The sequence below is a fragment of the Bidens hawaiensis genome, unplaced genomic scaffold, assembly GCF_021521415.1.
Source record: "Bidens hawaiensis isolate Kalapana, Puna unplaced genomic scaffold, B.hawaiensis_p1.1 tig00051294_1, whole genome shotgun sequence".
NCBI classification, from domain to species: domain Eukaryota; kingdom Viridiplantae; phylum Streptophyta; class Magnoliopsida; order Asterales; family Asteraceae; genus Bidens; species Bidens hawaiensis.
Window position 1 is genome coordinate 80083 of NW_027499183.1, and position 18201 is coordinate 98283.

The 18201-nt window shown below is 39.3% G+C and overlaps 1 protein-coding gene and 1 pseudogene across 1 annotated transcript; both read left to right on the plus strand.

Moving 5' to 3' along the window:
- The first annotated feature begins 2695 nt into the window (after positions 1-2695).
- Positions 2696-4014, plus strand: LOC143598936 (pathogenesis-related thaumatin-like protein 3.5 pseudogene; annotated as a pseudogene).
- A 6244-nt stretch (positions 4015-10258) lies between these two features.
- On the plus strand, positions 10259-12190 carry LOC143598937 (chloroplastic import inner membrane translocase subunit HP30-2-like). The gene is made up of 5 exons (XM_077077021.1): positions 10259-10522; positions 11487-11602; positions 11695-11809; positions 11904-12052; positions 12136-12190. Exons 1-5 carry the CDS (start codon positions 10259-10261, stop codon positions 12188-12190), a joined length of 699 nt encoding a protein of 232 aa, XP_076933136.1.
- Positions 12191-18201: the final 6011 nt, after the last annotated feature.

An 18201-nucleotide genomic window follows, 5' to 3' on the forward strand; every position in this document is an offset into this window, starting at 1 on the left:
AAAAGTGTCACTTCTGTTTACACTGAGCAAAGCTAGCAGTGACTAGTGGGCTTTTGTTTTCACTAAACGGGGCTATCTGGGAGTCGTGGGATTGTTAAGGTGGTGGGTCACTCATTCTAGTCTTCTTTTACTCATGGTTTTCATTTGTTCGTTTGAAAATTGTCGCTTCTGTTTTCACTAAATGGTGCTAGCAGCGACCGGTAGGCTTTTGTTTTCACTGAACAGGGCTTTTAGGGAGTCGTGGTATGATTAATGAGCAGTGCCGTCTCTGAGGATCGTTAAAAAAATTAGGGTTGAAGACGGAAAAAATTTTAGGTCTTGAGTAAAAGAGTTTTTTATTGGGTTTAAATAATTAAAAATTTTAAATTTACTTACTTGATTATGATTTAGGTTATGTAAAAAATAGTTTGTTTCTAAAAATATGTTTACATGAGTTGAATAATTGGAAACATTAAAAATAAATATATATTTTTTTCATAAAAATAAATAAAAATATTTTTTAATAACTCGGGCCTAGCAGGGTGATCGGGGTCGTCGACCACCCTGTCTTCCAATCCAAGCCGACATGTACAAGGAAACAATTGACAAAAAAACTGTGATTGGTCGGTTTGGGATGAACGTTGTCTCATTGATACAATTTGGGCATTAATGGGTTGGCATCGGTGGGTTTCACGTCCAAAATTTCACAAGCTTGTTTTGGTGTTTGGCAAAGACATGTGTTAGGCACACATTTAACGCCCACAACATGTTTAGCCTTATCACTGCTCGATTATGGTTGAAACAACGACCCGGGTTAAGAATGAAACAAAATGGCAAATTGTTTTAATTGGATCTTGATATGGGTAAAAATGACAGGTAAAAAGAAATTAACAAAAAAAATGAAAGGGAAGTCATGGTCACCAATAGACGTGGTGTAAATAATCTCATAAGGTAATTTAGTTGCATTGTTAGTGCACTTGAGAACACTTGAGGTTAATGTAATATTGGTACAACTTATTTAAGAGGCAAGTTTTGATTCCATACAATTGTAATGTGTCGGTTCATGTTATTACGTCTTTTAATTTTATTCAATATCTTGATATATTCGATTTTGGTGTGTGTAAACCAATTCGCACAGTCGGATGGATACCATCTAATACAAAACCCTCTTTTACAAATACTCTTCCAGAATGTTTCGGGTTTCTCAACGCCTTGAGGCTCTTTTGTTATCTCTACTTGCAATCCTCTTTTCGTATGTAACATATATTTATTTTTGTAGCCGTCGGAGTTAGAGTTTCACTATAAGAAATAACAAGATATATGCGAACATCACTTTTATGGACAACTAATTATTAGCTTACGCTCGAACTATATGCTACTTATCGAGTTTTTCTTTGTCAAAAGAACTTCATCATCACTACAACGAGGTAATCGAAGGGCATAACACCTTGATTGTGTTCCACTACTGAATTTTAAGCTTCTTTTTAGATCAACCGTGTAAATTCAAAAACAAGTTATTAACCTTAATCAAATTATTTTACAATTATAAGTTTCACTATAAGTTATTTACAATAATTTTACTTTTAAAAAAATCTTTCTAGCATGATCATGTAGATAGAGTTAACCACACTCTATTTTTGGTATCTATTACTATTCTCATACTTATTCTTTTTTGCAATGTTCACACTATTTTTGGCCACGATGGTTTGATACCAAGGTTTCATGGGATGGGCCGAAGAATAAAACCCTTTATAGATCTATTAGTTTAAATAATAAAAAAATTAAAATCGAATTTTGTTTGCTTTTTTCCCAAAATAGTGTTTTTTTAGATGTAAGGATTAGGAATCTTTAGATTACCCTTTTCACAACCATCTTTATGCTACCTATACTAGAGGTATAGAAATCGAGTTTTTCAAATACGGTTTGGGATAGATACGGGTCGGGTTTTTCAAATCCCCAGGTTTGAGTATAGATACGGGTTGTGTATGACGGGTATTGAAAAATCGGGTATTTGCAATACCGGGGTCGGGTTCGGTATTGTCTCAAAAAAATCATATCTTGTGCATCGGGTTCGAGTCGAGTATAAAACTGAGTATTCTAAAACCGGGTGTTTGATTACCGTATATCCGGGTATTGAAAAAACCCTAAATTCGGATTTTATTTGAATGTCATATTTCTGGGTATTGAAAAAAACCATATTTTCGGGTTTTACAGGCTTTTTTCGACTATTTTTCAGGTATAGATTGGGGTTTTTAAGGGGTTACACTTTGTTGGGGTATTTTTTGGATAATTTCAGCTATAGATCGGGTATTTGAAAAACCCGGTTTCAGGTATTAAAAAAACCCGGTTCCGGTTTTCAGGTATTACCGGGTACGGGTTTTTCATACTGAAATGCCTACTAACCTACGGGTGGGGTCGTACAAATTCAGGTATTAAAAACCCGGGTATATAAAAAACCTGGTTTCTAAGTTTTTTTAGGTCATATTTTAAGTTGTTTATTTTTCCTCTAACCTATACCCCACTCCAGGATAACTCAACTTACCAATATAATAATAATAACACATTTTCCCAACATTAACACACTCTTCAGGTGTTAAAGAAAGGAATTACTTGTTTCAAAGGCCACCCACATTACACACCCTTTATATCAAAGCAACCATAAGTTTCATAGCCCATATTATTTATATACATGAACCACTCTTATAAGTTATAACACAAAACAATATAACAAACATATATTCAATAGCTTAACATGCTTACAATATTATCAAATTCATCATTATCAACCTATAGATTCATTGTTTTAACCTATACTATTTCGTTGTTCGCGTGTTCTTCGGCTTCGGTGTTCACCATAACGAACAACTGCCCGTTTACAATATGGCCAGCTACCCTCTCGGGTGCAGGATCAACCCCGCTTCCAACTTCGGGGTTCCAGTTAAACTCGGGCCAAAGCGCGCAAATCCCTACGTCGACACCAAAGTGGTCAGGGAGAGTATGGGCTAGAACCGGGTGCACGTTTGATGCAACGGGTGTAGGGAAATGCCAAACCGCTGATTGTGGTGGTAAGATGGAATGTAGTGGCATGGGAGCAACGCCCCCTGCGTCGCTATTCGAGATAACGATTGGCGGGTATAATAATCTAGATTATTATGATGTTAGTTTTGTTGATGGTTACAATCTGCCACTTATTGTTGTGCCACGGTCCACATCGGGTGGGTGTAACGCGACAGGCTGCGCGTCGGACATTAACATGGGTGAGTCTAAAGTTTATTTATGTCCGTTTATTTAATAAACGAACGACTATAAACATAGTTTTTTGCTCATTTAGTTAAACTAACAAACGTGAACAAATGTTCTATTTATTCATTAGCATTCGTGAACGAATTTATGTTCGTTTATATCTGTTTGTTCATTTATGTCTGTTTAAATATCCATTTAAATTTATTTATTATTAATAGTAATAATTTGAAAACAAGTTGATTTTCATATTTTAAAACCTTTTTAGATATATTTGTTTAAATATGAAATGTTTGATGTAATAATAAGTATAATTTAGACATTAACATTTACATTTTAACTCGTGTTGGTTTATCATCATTCATTTATGTTCATTTATGTCCATTTATATTCGTGAACTGTTCACTTACATGTTAACGATCGAACATAAAGGAACACCAACAAGAAAAGTTGTTCACTTAAGTGTTTGTTTTCATTCGTTTGGTCTAGTTAAAACTTTGTTTTATAGGGTGCCCGAAAGAGCTTCAGGTGGTGGGTGGTGATGGTGGTGGAGGTGCAGGAGGCGTTATTGCTTGCAATAGCGCTTGTGGTGCGTTTGGTATGGATCAATATTGTTGTAGCGGGCATTATGCAAATCCAAACACATGTAGACCGTCTTACTATTCTAGTATCTTTAAACGAGCTTGTCCTCGTGCTTATAGCTACGCATTTGATGACTGTACCAGCACGTTTACTTGTAACGCGTATGAATATGTCATCATCTTTTGCCCCAATAACAACAACAATAACAGGTAACTTCTACAAATCTCTTATGCGTCTTTATTAAGTCAACACATCGACGCAATTCATTAACAAGTTGAACTAAAGTTTTACCTCTAATTCGTTAAATAGAATCTTTTGTTGATTTTTCAATGCAGTATGGAAGAAACACCCAAACCCGACCCATTGATAGTTCCACGTATTAAAAATGGCCAAACGGGAGGGTCTATGCATACAACCACACCGTCAAACGCCAATCTACAAGTTTATATATCGACATGTCTCGTTGTAGCTTCATTTCTATCGTTGTTCTTAGTACATGTGTAACGTTTGTTACTTTCTTTTTCATAGTTTCACTCAAAATATGTGTCAAGATGTCAAAAGCAAGAGAAAACACGAGAGCAGTTAGTCAGTTACACACATGTATGTACACATATATATATGGATATGGATTTGTCATGTTCACCTCATCACTAGTTAAATTTGCTTGGTACAATATGTAAACTTTATTTAAAATTTAGATATCACCCTGAAGAGGTAGGTCCCAACAGAGCCCAGTTGGACCCGCAAGACTCACCTCAAACAGAGACGTCTGCGCAGTCGGACCCGCAAGACTCACCTCAGAGGGACGTCTGCGCGGTTGGACCCGCAAGACTCACCTTAGAGGGACGTCTGCGCAAAGACCAACTGGATCCGCAGGACCCACCATGCTCAGAGACGCGACGTCCTTACGCGCAGTACGCAAGCTGCTCTCGCAGGAAACGCCTCCCAATGGTCGACGTACTCCGCCTGTTCCCGCAGCTACGGATACTAGCCATCAGGGAAGGCAACCCGCACAGCAAGGCTACACGCACAAGGCACTAACTCTCAAATAATTCAGTAGTCACCTGAAGAAGGAATGAGCAAGCCGGGAACACTCCCGCCCAAAGCCGGGAATACTCCCGCCCAAATGAGCCAGTCCGTATGATACTGGAGGATCTTTTAACTGTACCTGCCAAGGTATGGACAAAAGATCTGACCAAAGTTACGACAGCTCACTGACAACAGTACGACGAGCAGCACGCTCTACTACTTAATGTCACTATCAGCCGCTGCCTACTCACCAACCTGTCGTAGCACGTGCATAGCCTGCAGTTGGTGGAAAAGGAATAGTACACAGCCGGCCTGGTCACTATCAGCCGCTACCTACCCACCAACCATCAGCAGGGCACGTGCGTAGCCCACAGTTGGTAGAACAGGAATACTATTCAGCCGGCTGTACCTGCTTGGAAACCTACCTTCGGCTATAAATACTCCAACACCTTGGAACGGTATCATATCTTAATATCATATCTTCTCTCTAGCTATTTCTCTTAATATACACTTATATTCAAGAGCAATCTAGTCTGATTCTCACGCCGGAGGGTGGTCACAAGGAGGTACCCCCCCCTTCTCAGTGACGAGCTCACGGTGTCTGTTTTGCAGGTCATCAGAACAACCATCTTTGCTGGAACTAACCCTCGTGGGAAACATCTATTTAACCCCCAGATTATCCGTAATCTGCCTGGGGTCGATTAGTGTTTCTTCATTGGCGCCATCCGTGCATAAAAGCTAGAACTTGAATCTTTTTCAGTTTTTTTCAAACTTCTGAAAAGATGGTTAAGGTTACTCCGTTGCCAAAGCCAACAAGTGACCAAGAAACCCCGGTAACCACAACCCCAGCTACTGGGGGAACACCGGCGAGTACACAATATTTACGAACACTACCCCGGTTACCCAAGCCGGGGCAAGTGCAGTAAATTTTACGAACACTACCCCGGTTACCCAAGCCGGGGCAAGTGCAGTAAACAATCATCCCCTGGGATTCATTGATACCCAGGTGGAAAGACAACAGACGAGGCTCCCCCGCCAAACACTTGAACAAGTTAAAGCGTGTGCGGAAGCACGTCAGAAGGAATTCCAAGCCGAGTTGGACGAACGCTTACATTCCATCCAACAGTGTAACATCCTAAAATTTTAATTATAAATAAAGAAAGTTATGTTTAGTGATTTCGCGTTTTTTAATTATTAATATCGAGTAGGAGCGGGTCATGGACTTGGATTAATTGAGATAGGATAAATGAGAATGGGATTTCAGGGATATAAATACCCCCAAAATCCCAAAATATCTCATTTCTCACCAAACTACACACACACACTCCACACACTCCTCAAAACACACACATACTAACCGATCAAGATTCGAAGCCGAAACCCGAGATTTTGTTGATAGATCTGAGTTGGTAAGGTAAGAACAATCCAACAAAGCTATTATTACTGTAAATGGTTAGGATTGGTTGGGTTAACCGGACCCGAAACCCAAACTGCCCAAATCGGACCCCTAAAACGTCGATTTTAGGCCGATTTGATGGTTGGGATTTGTAGGCGCCGATCATACGATTCCGTGGGTACCAAAATCGAGTTATTTGGCTAAGAAACGAAGGAGTTATGGGCAAACAGATCTGCAGCGCGATAACTTCGCCTGCAAGATTAAGTTCGCCTGATGAACTTCGCCTTCAAGCGTAACTTCGCCTAAGGATAACTTCGCCTACGTCCAAGTTCGCCTAAGGTATAACTTCGCCTGAAGCCAAATTCGCCTAAGGTTTAACTTCGCCTGAAGCCAAGTTCGCCTAAGGTTTAACTTCGCCTGAAGCCAAGTTCGCCTAAGGTTTAACTTCGCCTGAAGCCAAGTTCGCCTAAGGTTTAACTTCGCCTGAAGCCAAGTTCGCCTAAGGTTTAACTTCGCCTGAAGTGAAGTTCGTTTATAAAATAAATTAAAAACCTAATGGAAAATGTGTTAAGGCAGTTATCGAAAATAAAATTTTTCCAAGCTGACCTGGCAGCTTAACCCCAGCCAGGGGCTCTGCCCCTTGGACCCCGCTAGGGGCTGCCGCCCCTAGAACCCCGCTGCCAGGGGCGCTGCCCCTTGGACCCCGTTCGTTGTGGGTCATATATAGATGGAAATACAAAACGAGTAGTAGTAGTTAATTGATATGTGTAAATATTATACAGTTAGCCGAGCCCAGTTAAAGAAAGGAATTACGATCAACGGCGAGCGTAACAGGATTCAGGTGAGTTTCTAGCCCCATTCCTTGTTATGTTTTCGGGGCTGTGTGCATACTTGATGTGTTGTTAATACATTTATCCTAAGTGATAAGTGTATGCCATAAGTGATATATGTGATATGTATGAATGATTGCTTGATGGTTCGTGAACGATCTTCGGATATTGCACGTACTGTCAGGTTGTAACGTTATAAAGCCATATGTGATATATGTGATATGTATGAATGATTGCTTGATGGTTCGTGAACGATCTTCGGATATTGCACGTACTGTCAGGTTGTAACGTTATAAATATGGCAAGTATGATATGTATGTTTATAAATATTGCACGTACTGAATTATTGAGAGTTAGTGCCTTGTGCGTGTAGCCTTACTATTAGTGCGGGTAGCCTTCCCTGATAGCTTGTATCCGCAGCTGCGGGAACAGGCGGGGTACTTTACCATTGGGAGGCTTTTCCTGCGGGAACAGCTGGCTTACTGCGCGTAAGGTCTTCATCTCTCTGAGCATGGTGGGTCCTGCGGAACCAGTTGGTCTTCGCGCAGACGTCCCTCTTCAAGGTGAGTCTTGCGGGTCCAACTGGGCTCTGCTGGGACCTACCTCTTCACATGGGATGTGTGAAGATACCTTCCACGAGAAAATTTACATCACCGGACATACTTAGCTCCTTGCAAAACCCATTAGATCAAAATTTAGCTCCTCCGAGCAGCATGCAAAACCCAACACCCGCGGGCAACGGACAAACTCCGCTGCGGCTAACAAGAAAGCTTCCGCGTGTCAAATCCGGCTTTTGCGGATCACGTGTACGCTCTGAGCAAAGAGATGGCGGGTCAATCCGGCTTCCGCACCCACGAGCAAAGTTTCAGCGGGTCAAGTCCGGCTCCCGCAGGCCATGTAAAAGCTCCGACATGATCACCGCGGGTAACACGCGTTTCAGAATATGAACTTCGCCCCTGCGGGTCGTTTAAACTACCCCGCGGATCAATTCAAGTTTGGCAAGAAAAACCTTGCGGGTACACCACGACTTTCGCGGATCATGAGAAAGCTCCGGACAAAGTTACAGCAGGCTCAGTTTCAGCCAACGCAGGTAATTCCCGGACCACCACAGGTTAAGGAGGATCAGTTTCAACTTCTGTTGTGACATGCGGGATTGGCGGGTCACTTACGTGCTCCGGCATGATTAACAATAATAAAGAGAGGTGTATTTACACTACCCGGGTGTCATCAGTGACCATTGCGGGTCATGCGAATGGACCAACGGACTAACACTTGCCACCGCATACCACATACGTGCATTAAACGCACCAGCCCGCATCCGCGGGATCCATACTCATTCCGTGCATCACTTGCTCGTTCTGGCGGGTTAACTCAATCTATTGCGGGTCAAAGTTTCCTCACGTACAAGCTTCAGCAGAACATATGCTCATGCAGGTTAATCACGACCTTACATGCAAAGATTGTGGACTCCGACGGGCCGCATGAGTGCCATGCGGGTCACTTATACGAGCCCAGCAAACACTTAGATACGCCACATGAGTGTCATCCGCGGGTCATTTACTTACCAACAATAGTTGCAGGTCCTTACCGCGCGTTGGCAGGTCAACACCCGCTTCCACAGCTGCATCCGCGTTCCGGCGTGATTCACAGGATGATACATGTTCAACTCCCACGAGCCTAACCCACCCACCACGACCGCATGATTGCCATGCGGGTCACGTATACAAGCAGGCGCTTAGATGTGCCAAATGGTCACCCGCGGATGACATACGATTCCCGACTAGAACCAAGCACTCTGCTGTATTTCACCGTCCTCGCCATGCTACTCTCCACAGTTCTACGAAGACCTCTATCAAGAATAAACAAAAACACTACATATGTACACTTGAATAATAAATGGTCATGTAACACGTGCTGTGGTGGAGGAAGTATGGAAACAAAAGTGGATTTAATTCTCAATTTTCATAATAGTGCCTCAACTATTATGACATATTTATTTTGTTAACCAAGTTGGGGTTTGAACAATTGACATTTTACCCCCTCAAGGTTATTAAAAGTATAAAAAAGGTTGGAGTCAGCTATAGAGAGCATCACTCGCGTAAGAGACGCGGAACACGTTTTGTCTTATGGAATGCTTTCCTCATCAGACGGTGTTGGTTCTCAAAAAATAATGAACTGGAGGACTATCGTGGTATATCACCACTACATTAGCACGGTGGAAGACGTCCAAATAACAGGCTAATGCCAACGCCACGGCTACAGGCTAATGCCAACGCCAGTGCTAAATTAAAGGTTGGGAATCCTTAAAAAAAACCCTTATGGTCACGCGCCGAATTAATGACCTGCGAATCATCTTATGATAAAAAGGCCCACGCGCCAAAATCGCCATCATGATTTAAAATCTTTTACAACCCGAAGCAAAGTAGACGCACATGCAAAAAGGTCCATATAGAAAGCATTGGGTCAAAAAAGCACTACTCCTCGCTCCTGAGCACTCCTTATAAGTCCAGCACTTCACCAAACCGCTTGCACGTCCAGGAGAAGCACTGGACTGGGGGACTTGTAGGTGTAGGGTACGTCAAACCCGGTACGACCTTTTATTTATTACATAATATATTATGTTTATTACATTATTATTATCTACTAATTAGGCCCATTGGGCTAGGGGTTTGTGGAGGTAACCCCTAACCGGGCCTGGCCTAATAAAGGTTAGGGTTCATGATGGTGGCCATGGAGTCCCTATATAAGGAGCCTTTATCATTCATTGAAAGGACCTTCTCTTGGACCCTTGGCTCCCACATATTTTTGTGTCTGTAAACAAGAGTTCATTCTCTTAGCAGTCACCTCCACTCCCCCACTTTTCCATGGCAGATCTGATCAACCGGAGAAGAAGATCAAGGCGTATCGTATCAGCAGTTAACCGTATCCTACCATGTTGACTCATCGGATCTAGGACCCGTTAAGGGGAGTAGATCCATGCTTCTTCACTCGCTTATTAAACGAGCTTACTTTTAGGCTCGAGCCCGGGCTCGGACGAGTTTTTAACAAGCTGATCTCGAGTAGATTGCGAATACCTCAGCTCGTTTACACCCCTGGCCCAACACTTTCTCCATTTTAACTTATAACGTGTTATCTTTATTTATCTACATACAAACCAAAGTACAATAATAATTTCTCTTTCCCGTAACCAAAACCCCTAACAATGGTGACAGGAAAACGAAAACAAGAACAACTAATAATAATCGCAAAAGATTTCATGAAGAACAACCCAATAACACACTTTAATACCAAGTATAAAGAATTTGATAATGGGGTTAAGGGTTGGCTGGCTAAGCAATCTTTACCGGTTGAGACCGCCATTGTTACCGTCAGCTACGCCGCCTACGGTGTATACGTCGGTGGGTTAATGGGTTCAGCTTGGGAGAACATCACCGCCGTTTTTCCACAGGCCATGCAAAATTCCAAGGTTATTATTATTATTTGTTTATTAATGGTTTAGGGTTTCGGTGGAAAGTTGGTTTATGTTATCTATTTGACGTTCATTTATGTTTGTAAACGTTCATTTATGTTTGTAAATGTTCATTAATGTTTGAGTATTAATATAAAATAATAATATTATTTGTATTTTATATGTAGTATTATACCATGTTATTATCACCTTGTATCTATGTTACATGTTTGATATATTTATTAATATGATTCTCAATCTAAAGTAGTGATTATATCGAAACAGAAGGCAAGCGGGCAACAACCTGTTTTGAATTGCAAACTCAATCTTTTAAAAACTACATTGGCTGATTATGCAGTGATAGCATTACTTTGCATGACCCGTTGAACTTGGCTAAATAACTCCTCAGCTTTAGGCAATGTGGTTGTCAAGACACGTCTTCTCATGTTATATCTGTCTATTTTTACCATACAGTCTCTCACCAATCACCACATATGGTATTATTATTGGTAGCTGCCTATATACACACATACACACACACCTCATGTTTCGTAAATCTATCTATTGCGTGATTTTTGAGCCGGAGGTCTCTCTTGAACCAGCCTCTCTATACGAGGCCCTACCAATAGCTTTACTGTTTGTGGGATTTAGTTGTTGGTATGCATTATCATGTACTTAATGTTTGTTTTATATTTGTTTGTTTGTGTTTATTCGTGTTTGCTTGTGTTCGTGAACTGCTTGTTTAGATTTATAACGAAAAGACATAAACGAACATATTTGTGGATTGCTATTATTTATTAATTATTTTTTTCTGTTATTTTGATATATTATAAGACAAAACCTTAATAAGCATAAGCTCGGATGGGCAGTGTGAAACTAATTCATAGAAGTCAAACTAGTTAAAACTTAAAAATACACTAGGCTCATTAAGACCCGACGAGCTTAAAAGATAGATCTTCTCAAAACCATTATTGTAATACAGGCTTTGGCAGGTGGGCCCTTAATCCAGGCCCGTAATTTCGCAGCTATTATTGGTGTAAAAGCGGGTTTACAGTGTGTAATGAAAAGATTGACAGGCAAGGATGATATCCAGACAAAGTAAATGTTCATTAAGTTCAATATTAATGTATGATGATTGCAGTTATGATGGCTTTTTCTTTATGTTAATTAATATTAGAGTATGCTTGCAGTATGGTTGCAGCTTTCGGTTCAGGAGTGACGCTTGGTTTGGTTAATGGCCTGGACGGTCCTAATGTAATCATGTCGGGCGTCTTGTTTGCACTTCTTCATGGTGGATTCTACAAGGTAATTATTAGCTTATTATGATTATTATGGTTTGAAGTCGCGATATCAGTTTCATATTATCAAAAGTAAATTTACTTTTTGACCTGTTGTGCAGGTCGAGGATATGTTCAAAAAGCCGTCAGCTGAAGATCTGTTATACAGTGAAACTAAATCCATGTTGTCTAGACTCGGTCTTCAAAAGTACGAGAAAAACTTCAAGAAAGGCTTGTTAACCGACCCTACTTTGCCTCTGCTTACCGACAGGCAAGTTTTTTTAAATCGTAAAAAAGAGTGTTACCATTTCGAATTTTATCTTTGATCTCTTAACACGTTAAACATGTGAAAAGTTTTAATGATCTTGTAAAAGGAAACGGGTCAAAGCAGTTATTTAGTCATAGTTGACAATAGTTTGTTTTTAAGTTTTCAAATAATGAATGTTATAACATCGGCTCATTTACTTATAAATAGGTCAATTCCGGGTATGTGTCGCAAATAGATTTCCGGGTATGTGTCGCAAATAGATGAAACACCATATAAAAGGAAATGGGTCAAAAGTTGTCTAAATTGCAATTTTTTTATGCATAAAACTTTCTAAATTATTCTATAAAAAAACATATTATTATTTAAGTAATTATTTTAATCATAGTACTTGACACAATATCTTTATTTGGAACTTCAAAATAATGAATTAAAACATGTCTTGGGCCAACCCAACCCAACCAATACTAAAAAGGTAGCCGTTTTGATCCATACCCATTACCCAACCTGTCTGACCCGCCTATTTTGCCATATCAAACGTCTTGTTATTCTAACTTTTATTTATTGTCTTGTAATATATGAATCAGTGTTCTGCAAGATGTAAGAATCCCACCCGGACCACGACTTTTTATCATTGATCATGTTCAAAAGTAAGAATCTTGCCTCTTAAGCTAGTATGCATCACTTAAACTAGTTTTAAACGCGTTTAGTTTCGATTACGCATGAACAAGGTGAAGAAATGATGGAGAGCTTAGAGAGTGATTCAAATGTAAGAACCTTACGATTTTAAGACTTATGGTTTGGTAGTAGCAAACTTATTTTTGAGTAATGATACGGTGCTTTACTATTATCCAAATATTAAAAATATTATTTTAAGATGATGTAAATATTTGACATCTTTTTTAGTTTTGTTCTCTTAATCTAGTTATTCTAGTGCATACATGTTGTTTTAGACCATGTAATGGACGTTTCTCACCTCAAAACTCCAAAACCGTATGAACACTACCCCCCCCCCCTCTCCTTCCCAAGTTTTGGCCTCAAGCATTTTGCAGGAAACGCTACCCACCAAATATTTCAACCAATCACGTTTGTTTCTCACAAGCTCTAACAAATCAAATATTTAAGTTATTTATATTTAATTTAATTTATAACAATTGACATATTAGTTTTCCCACTATAAAATATTTTGTAAAACTCTCCATTGTTGATTGGGACGTCACGTGTAGCTAGGACTGCCACTTTTACCTGGAGGTTTTGGGTTAAACACCACTTGAGACAAAAAAAAAAATAAAAATAGAGGGCTCAAGTTGACCAAGGGTTTTTTTCACCTATTGTTGTGTTTCCTCCTTAAAGTGCAGGGATGACAATGAGTCAGGTTTTGGTCGGATTTATGTATTCTCAAACCCATACCCGATTATTAAAGGTCATCCCAAACCAGTCAGGTTTTAATCGGGTAATTACTCGTCGGGTTTCGGGTCTCTTATTGGGTTTGACCAAATACCCGTCATGTTTACCTGGCCCAAACACGGTGGGTTTCTATCGGTTTTTGACAAAATATAACTAATCGATTACAAACAATGTCTACCATCAAAATAAAATGTCTCAAATAATTGTCATAAATAAGTTTCGACAAATAATAAAACCCTAACCAATTATGTTGAGTTTCGGGTTTTCCTATTAGGTTCGGGTTTATTATTATTCTTATCAGGTGAGGCAGTAATTCAAATTAGCCCAAAATACAATATAGGGGAATATAGGGGGTGTTTGGAATTGCTTATTTTCACTAACTTATAAAATTATTGAAAAGTAATAAGGTGTTTGAGAGATGAGAAGTTCATAAGTTACACTTTTATAAATAATTGTGAGATTGAAAAGTAATTGTTATCGTCAGCAACGCCGCCTACGGTGTATTCGTCGGTGGGTTAATGGGTTCAGCTTGGGAGGACACCACCACCGTTTTTCTACAGGCCATGCAAAATTCCAAGGTTATTATTATTATTATTATTATTATTATTTGTTTATTGCTGGTTTAGGGTTTCGATGGAAAGTTGGTTTATGTTATCTATTTGACGTTCATTTATGTTTGTTAACGTTCATTAACGCTTGAGCATTAATATAAAATAATAATATTATTTGTATTTTATATGTATTATTTAGCATGTTACTATCACCTTGTATCTATGTTACATGTTGTTTTTTATGTTATATGATTCTCAATCTAAAGTAGTGATTACATCGAAACAAAAGGCAAACCGGCAAAACGCAACACCGCTGTCCCATTGTGAATTGTAAAACTCAATCTTTTGAAAACTATATCGGCTGATCTTGTAGTGATAACATTACTATGTATGACCCGTTGACCTCAGCTAAGTAACTCCATAGTTTCAGGCAGCGTGGTTGTCAAGACACGTCTTATGTTATATCTGTTTATTTTTACCATGCAGTCTTTCACCAATCACCGCATATGGTATTTTTATTGGTAGCGGCCTATACACACACATATACGCCACACAAACCTCATGTTTTGTATATCTATATGTTGCGTGTTTTTTGAGCCGAGGGTCTCTCTTGAAGCAGCCTCTCTATACCAGGCCCTACCTTGGTAGCGGACTATTGGTTTTTATTGGTCCCAAGTATTTCATTTTTGCCGGCGCTGGTCCCAACTATCACTTTAACTGCCAACGGTCCCAACTTTCACACATGTGTCTGCCACCAGTCCACGACTAACCGAGTACTAACTCCGTTATGTTTTAGATGACGTGTCCATCCTACGTGTTAAAAAACTTTGACGTGGCTGCCTGCGTGTATATTAATAACAAAAAACCCTTCTCCTCCTTGAATATATAATAATATCAGCAGATGACAATTTAATACATATCCCCAAATCGATATCTCCAATCGATCGAGAACCCAATCGATCAAGAACCCAATCGATCGAACAGGTTACAAAATCTGTTGTGGGGCATTTGAATCATCATCTTCAATCGATCGAACAGGTTAGAAGCCCTAATTTTAACAATGGATAATCAAGTACGTATTTCCTTCCACACTAATGGGGCATTTGAAGTTGCACCACCGATTTTAAGGTATGTTGGTGGAAAAAAAACTTCATTAATGTTAGATGTTGACAAACTTTCATACTTTGAGTTATTGGATTATGCAAAGGATTTTGGTTCATACAAATCGAAAGATGGTCTTTGGTTGTATTGCAAGATTCCTGGTGATGGTCGTTTAAAGCTATTAGTTAGTGATAAAGAAGTATTTGAGATGTTGTCTTTGATTAGTTCTAGTTCCAGGTCTGCACAAGGTTTGGTTTTATATGTTCAAACTAATAAGTTAAGGAAAACCACAACCGATACTAGTCACCCTCAAGCCCAGCCAATTAACTCTCCTGCCCAGCACATTATCTCTGATGACCAGCCCATTAAGTCTCCAGCCCAACAAAATATATATGAAGCCCAGCCCATTAGCCAACCAGAAGTTTGCTTGAGCCCTAGTTCAAAGGTTAAGAGGTACTCCAAGCTCACAGCTAGAAAACAAGTTCCACCAACTTCAACACTTAAATCACCAGCTAAGGTTACTAGTTTATCACTTGGATCTCCAGTTAAGGTTAAAGACACCACACTTAAACCACCACCAATTGACACAAATAAAGATGAAATAGAGAGTGGTAGGTCAGATTTAGAAAGTTCAGAAGATGATGATTCTGATGATGAGTCTTATAAATTTGATGATTTGGATGATGATGGATCTGAGAAAGATGATGATGAGTGGATAGGTTCAGTTGCTAAGTTACAAGAGATGAATGAGAAAGATCTTGAAACAAAAAAGAAGTTACTTGAAGAGTGTCTAAAACAATCCGCTGATGCAATTAAAGAAGCATCTAGTAGTGCTGAAGATTCTGATGCTTATAGTGACACATCTGGAGAGAGTGAAGATGATGACATAAGAGGGAAGAAACAAAAAAAAAATGTTCCAGTTGTAAGTGAAGAAACTAATTGGTCTAAGTTTAAATGGGTTGTTGGGATAAAGTTCCCCACTAGGGAAGCTTTCAAAGAAGCAGTTTCAAATTATGCTGTCACAAATGGTAGAAATGTTTACATTGCTACAAGTAACAAGAGTAGAGGGGGACATGTAGGTGTCAAATGTGTGGAAGGGTGTCCATTTAGTCTATATTGTTCATTTCACAAGGGCAAGAGTTGCTATATGGTTAAGACTGTTAATAGTAAGCACAACTGTCAGAGAAACATGGTAAAGAATAGACAATTGACTGCTAAGTTTATAGCTAAAGACTTATTGCCTTTATTCAAAGCTAAACCTCTATGGAAAGGTAAAGAGATCCAGGATGCAGTTAAAGAGAAATATAAGGTTCTTATACGTAAATGGTTGGCTTACAATGCCAAGCATTGTGCATTTAAGATGCTTCACGGGTCAATGAGGGAGCACTACAGTAAAATTGGGTCCTACTTGGCAGCTTTGAAACAAATAAATCCAACTTCAACCTTTAATTTGGTAACTGCTCCACCAGGGTTTAATACCCAGGACCCAGGTTCAAACTTGGAGACATTTTTTAGTTATTTGTGTGTTTTGATGGGGTGAAGAGGGGGTTTTTGGAAGGTTGTAGGAAGATTTTGTGTTTGGATGGTTGTTTTTTGAAGACCTTTTTAGGTGGTATGTTGTTGGCTGCAATTGGGAGAGATGCTAATGATCAAATGTACCCTGTGGCATGGGCTGTTGTTGAAGGTGAGTCTAATGATAGTTGGGAATGGTTCATGGAAGAACTAAGAAAATGCCTAGATGTCCAAGATGGTGGAAAGGACTGGACACTTATCTCTGACTAACAAAAGGTATGACCTTACTTTGTTAATATCTAAGTTATAAGTTGTAAGTTCTAGATGTCTAAAGTTTCTCTATATTTATATGACAGGTATTAGTGAATGCTGTGTATTTGATTTGGAAAAATGCAGAGCATAGAAACTGTGCAAGGCACATCTTTGCAAATTGGAAAAAGAAGTTTAAGGGTAAAGAGTTAAAGACATATTATTGGCAGACATGTAGGGCTTATAATGAGCCTGACTTTAATGATGCTATCAAGGAGATGAGAGCAATATCAAATGATGCAGTGGATGATTTCATGAAACATAATCCTAATTGCTTTGTAAGGTGCTTTCTTAAGGGTAATACATGTTGTGATGTCATAGTGAGTAACATGGCTGAGACTTTTAATGGAACCATAGTTGAGGCAAGAGCTATGCATATTATAGACATGTTAGAATCAATTAGGCTCACAACAATGACTAGGATAATTACTAAGCATTCTGAAATGTTAGCTGAAGATGTGGTTGTGTGCCCAAGGATACAAAAAAAACTTGATAGAGCAAAAAAGTGGGCCCATAAATGTACAGTGTTCCCATTAGCATATAATGTGTTCCAAGTTAAAGATTTTGCTGATGATCTTGCTGTGGACTTGAATAACAGGACATGTTCATGTAGAAAGTGGGACTTAATAGGTATGTTAACTATCGTTCAATAATTCAATAATTAAGTTATTTATGACAGGTCTTCCAAAGGTGAATAACAAATATTGTATTTACAGGTATACCATGTAAGCATGTGTGTTCAGTTGCTGGGTTTCTTGGAAGAAATGTTGAACAGTTTGTTAGTGATTGTTATCTTAAGGATACATATTTAAGATCATATTCATACACTATTCCACCCTTGCCTAGTGAAAGGTATTGGCCAAAAGTTGATTATCCTTTGGACCCTCCTCCCATCAAAAGTCAACCTGGAAGACCAAGACAAAAAGAAAGAAAGATCCCCATGAAGATCCTAAGAACCCATGTAAATTGACAAAACATGGAGGAGAAATGAGTTGCAGCAACTGCAAAGAAAGTGGTCATAACATTAGAACTTGTACAAAGCCTAAGACATCTAAGAATCAAGCCACATCAGAAACTGTTGCAAGGGGAAGGTCAACAAGGTCAACTCAAGCCACACTAGAAAGTCAACCAACACAGCAGTCAACAGGTTCTAAGAGGCCACGGAGGATGACAAACGAGTCAAGTCAACCAACACAACAATCAACAAGTTCTAAAAGGCCACGGGGAAACACAAAGGCCAAAGGCAAGGGGAAAGCTACTTGATGGTTTATGGTT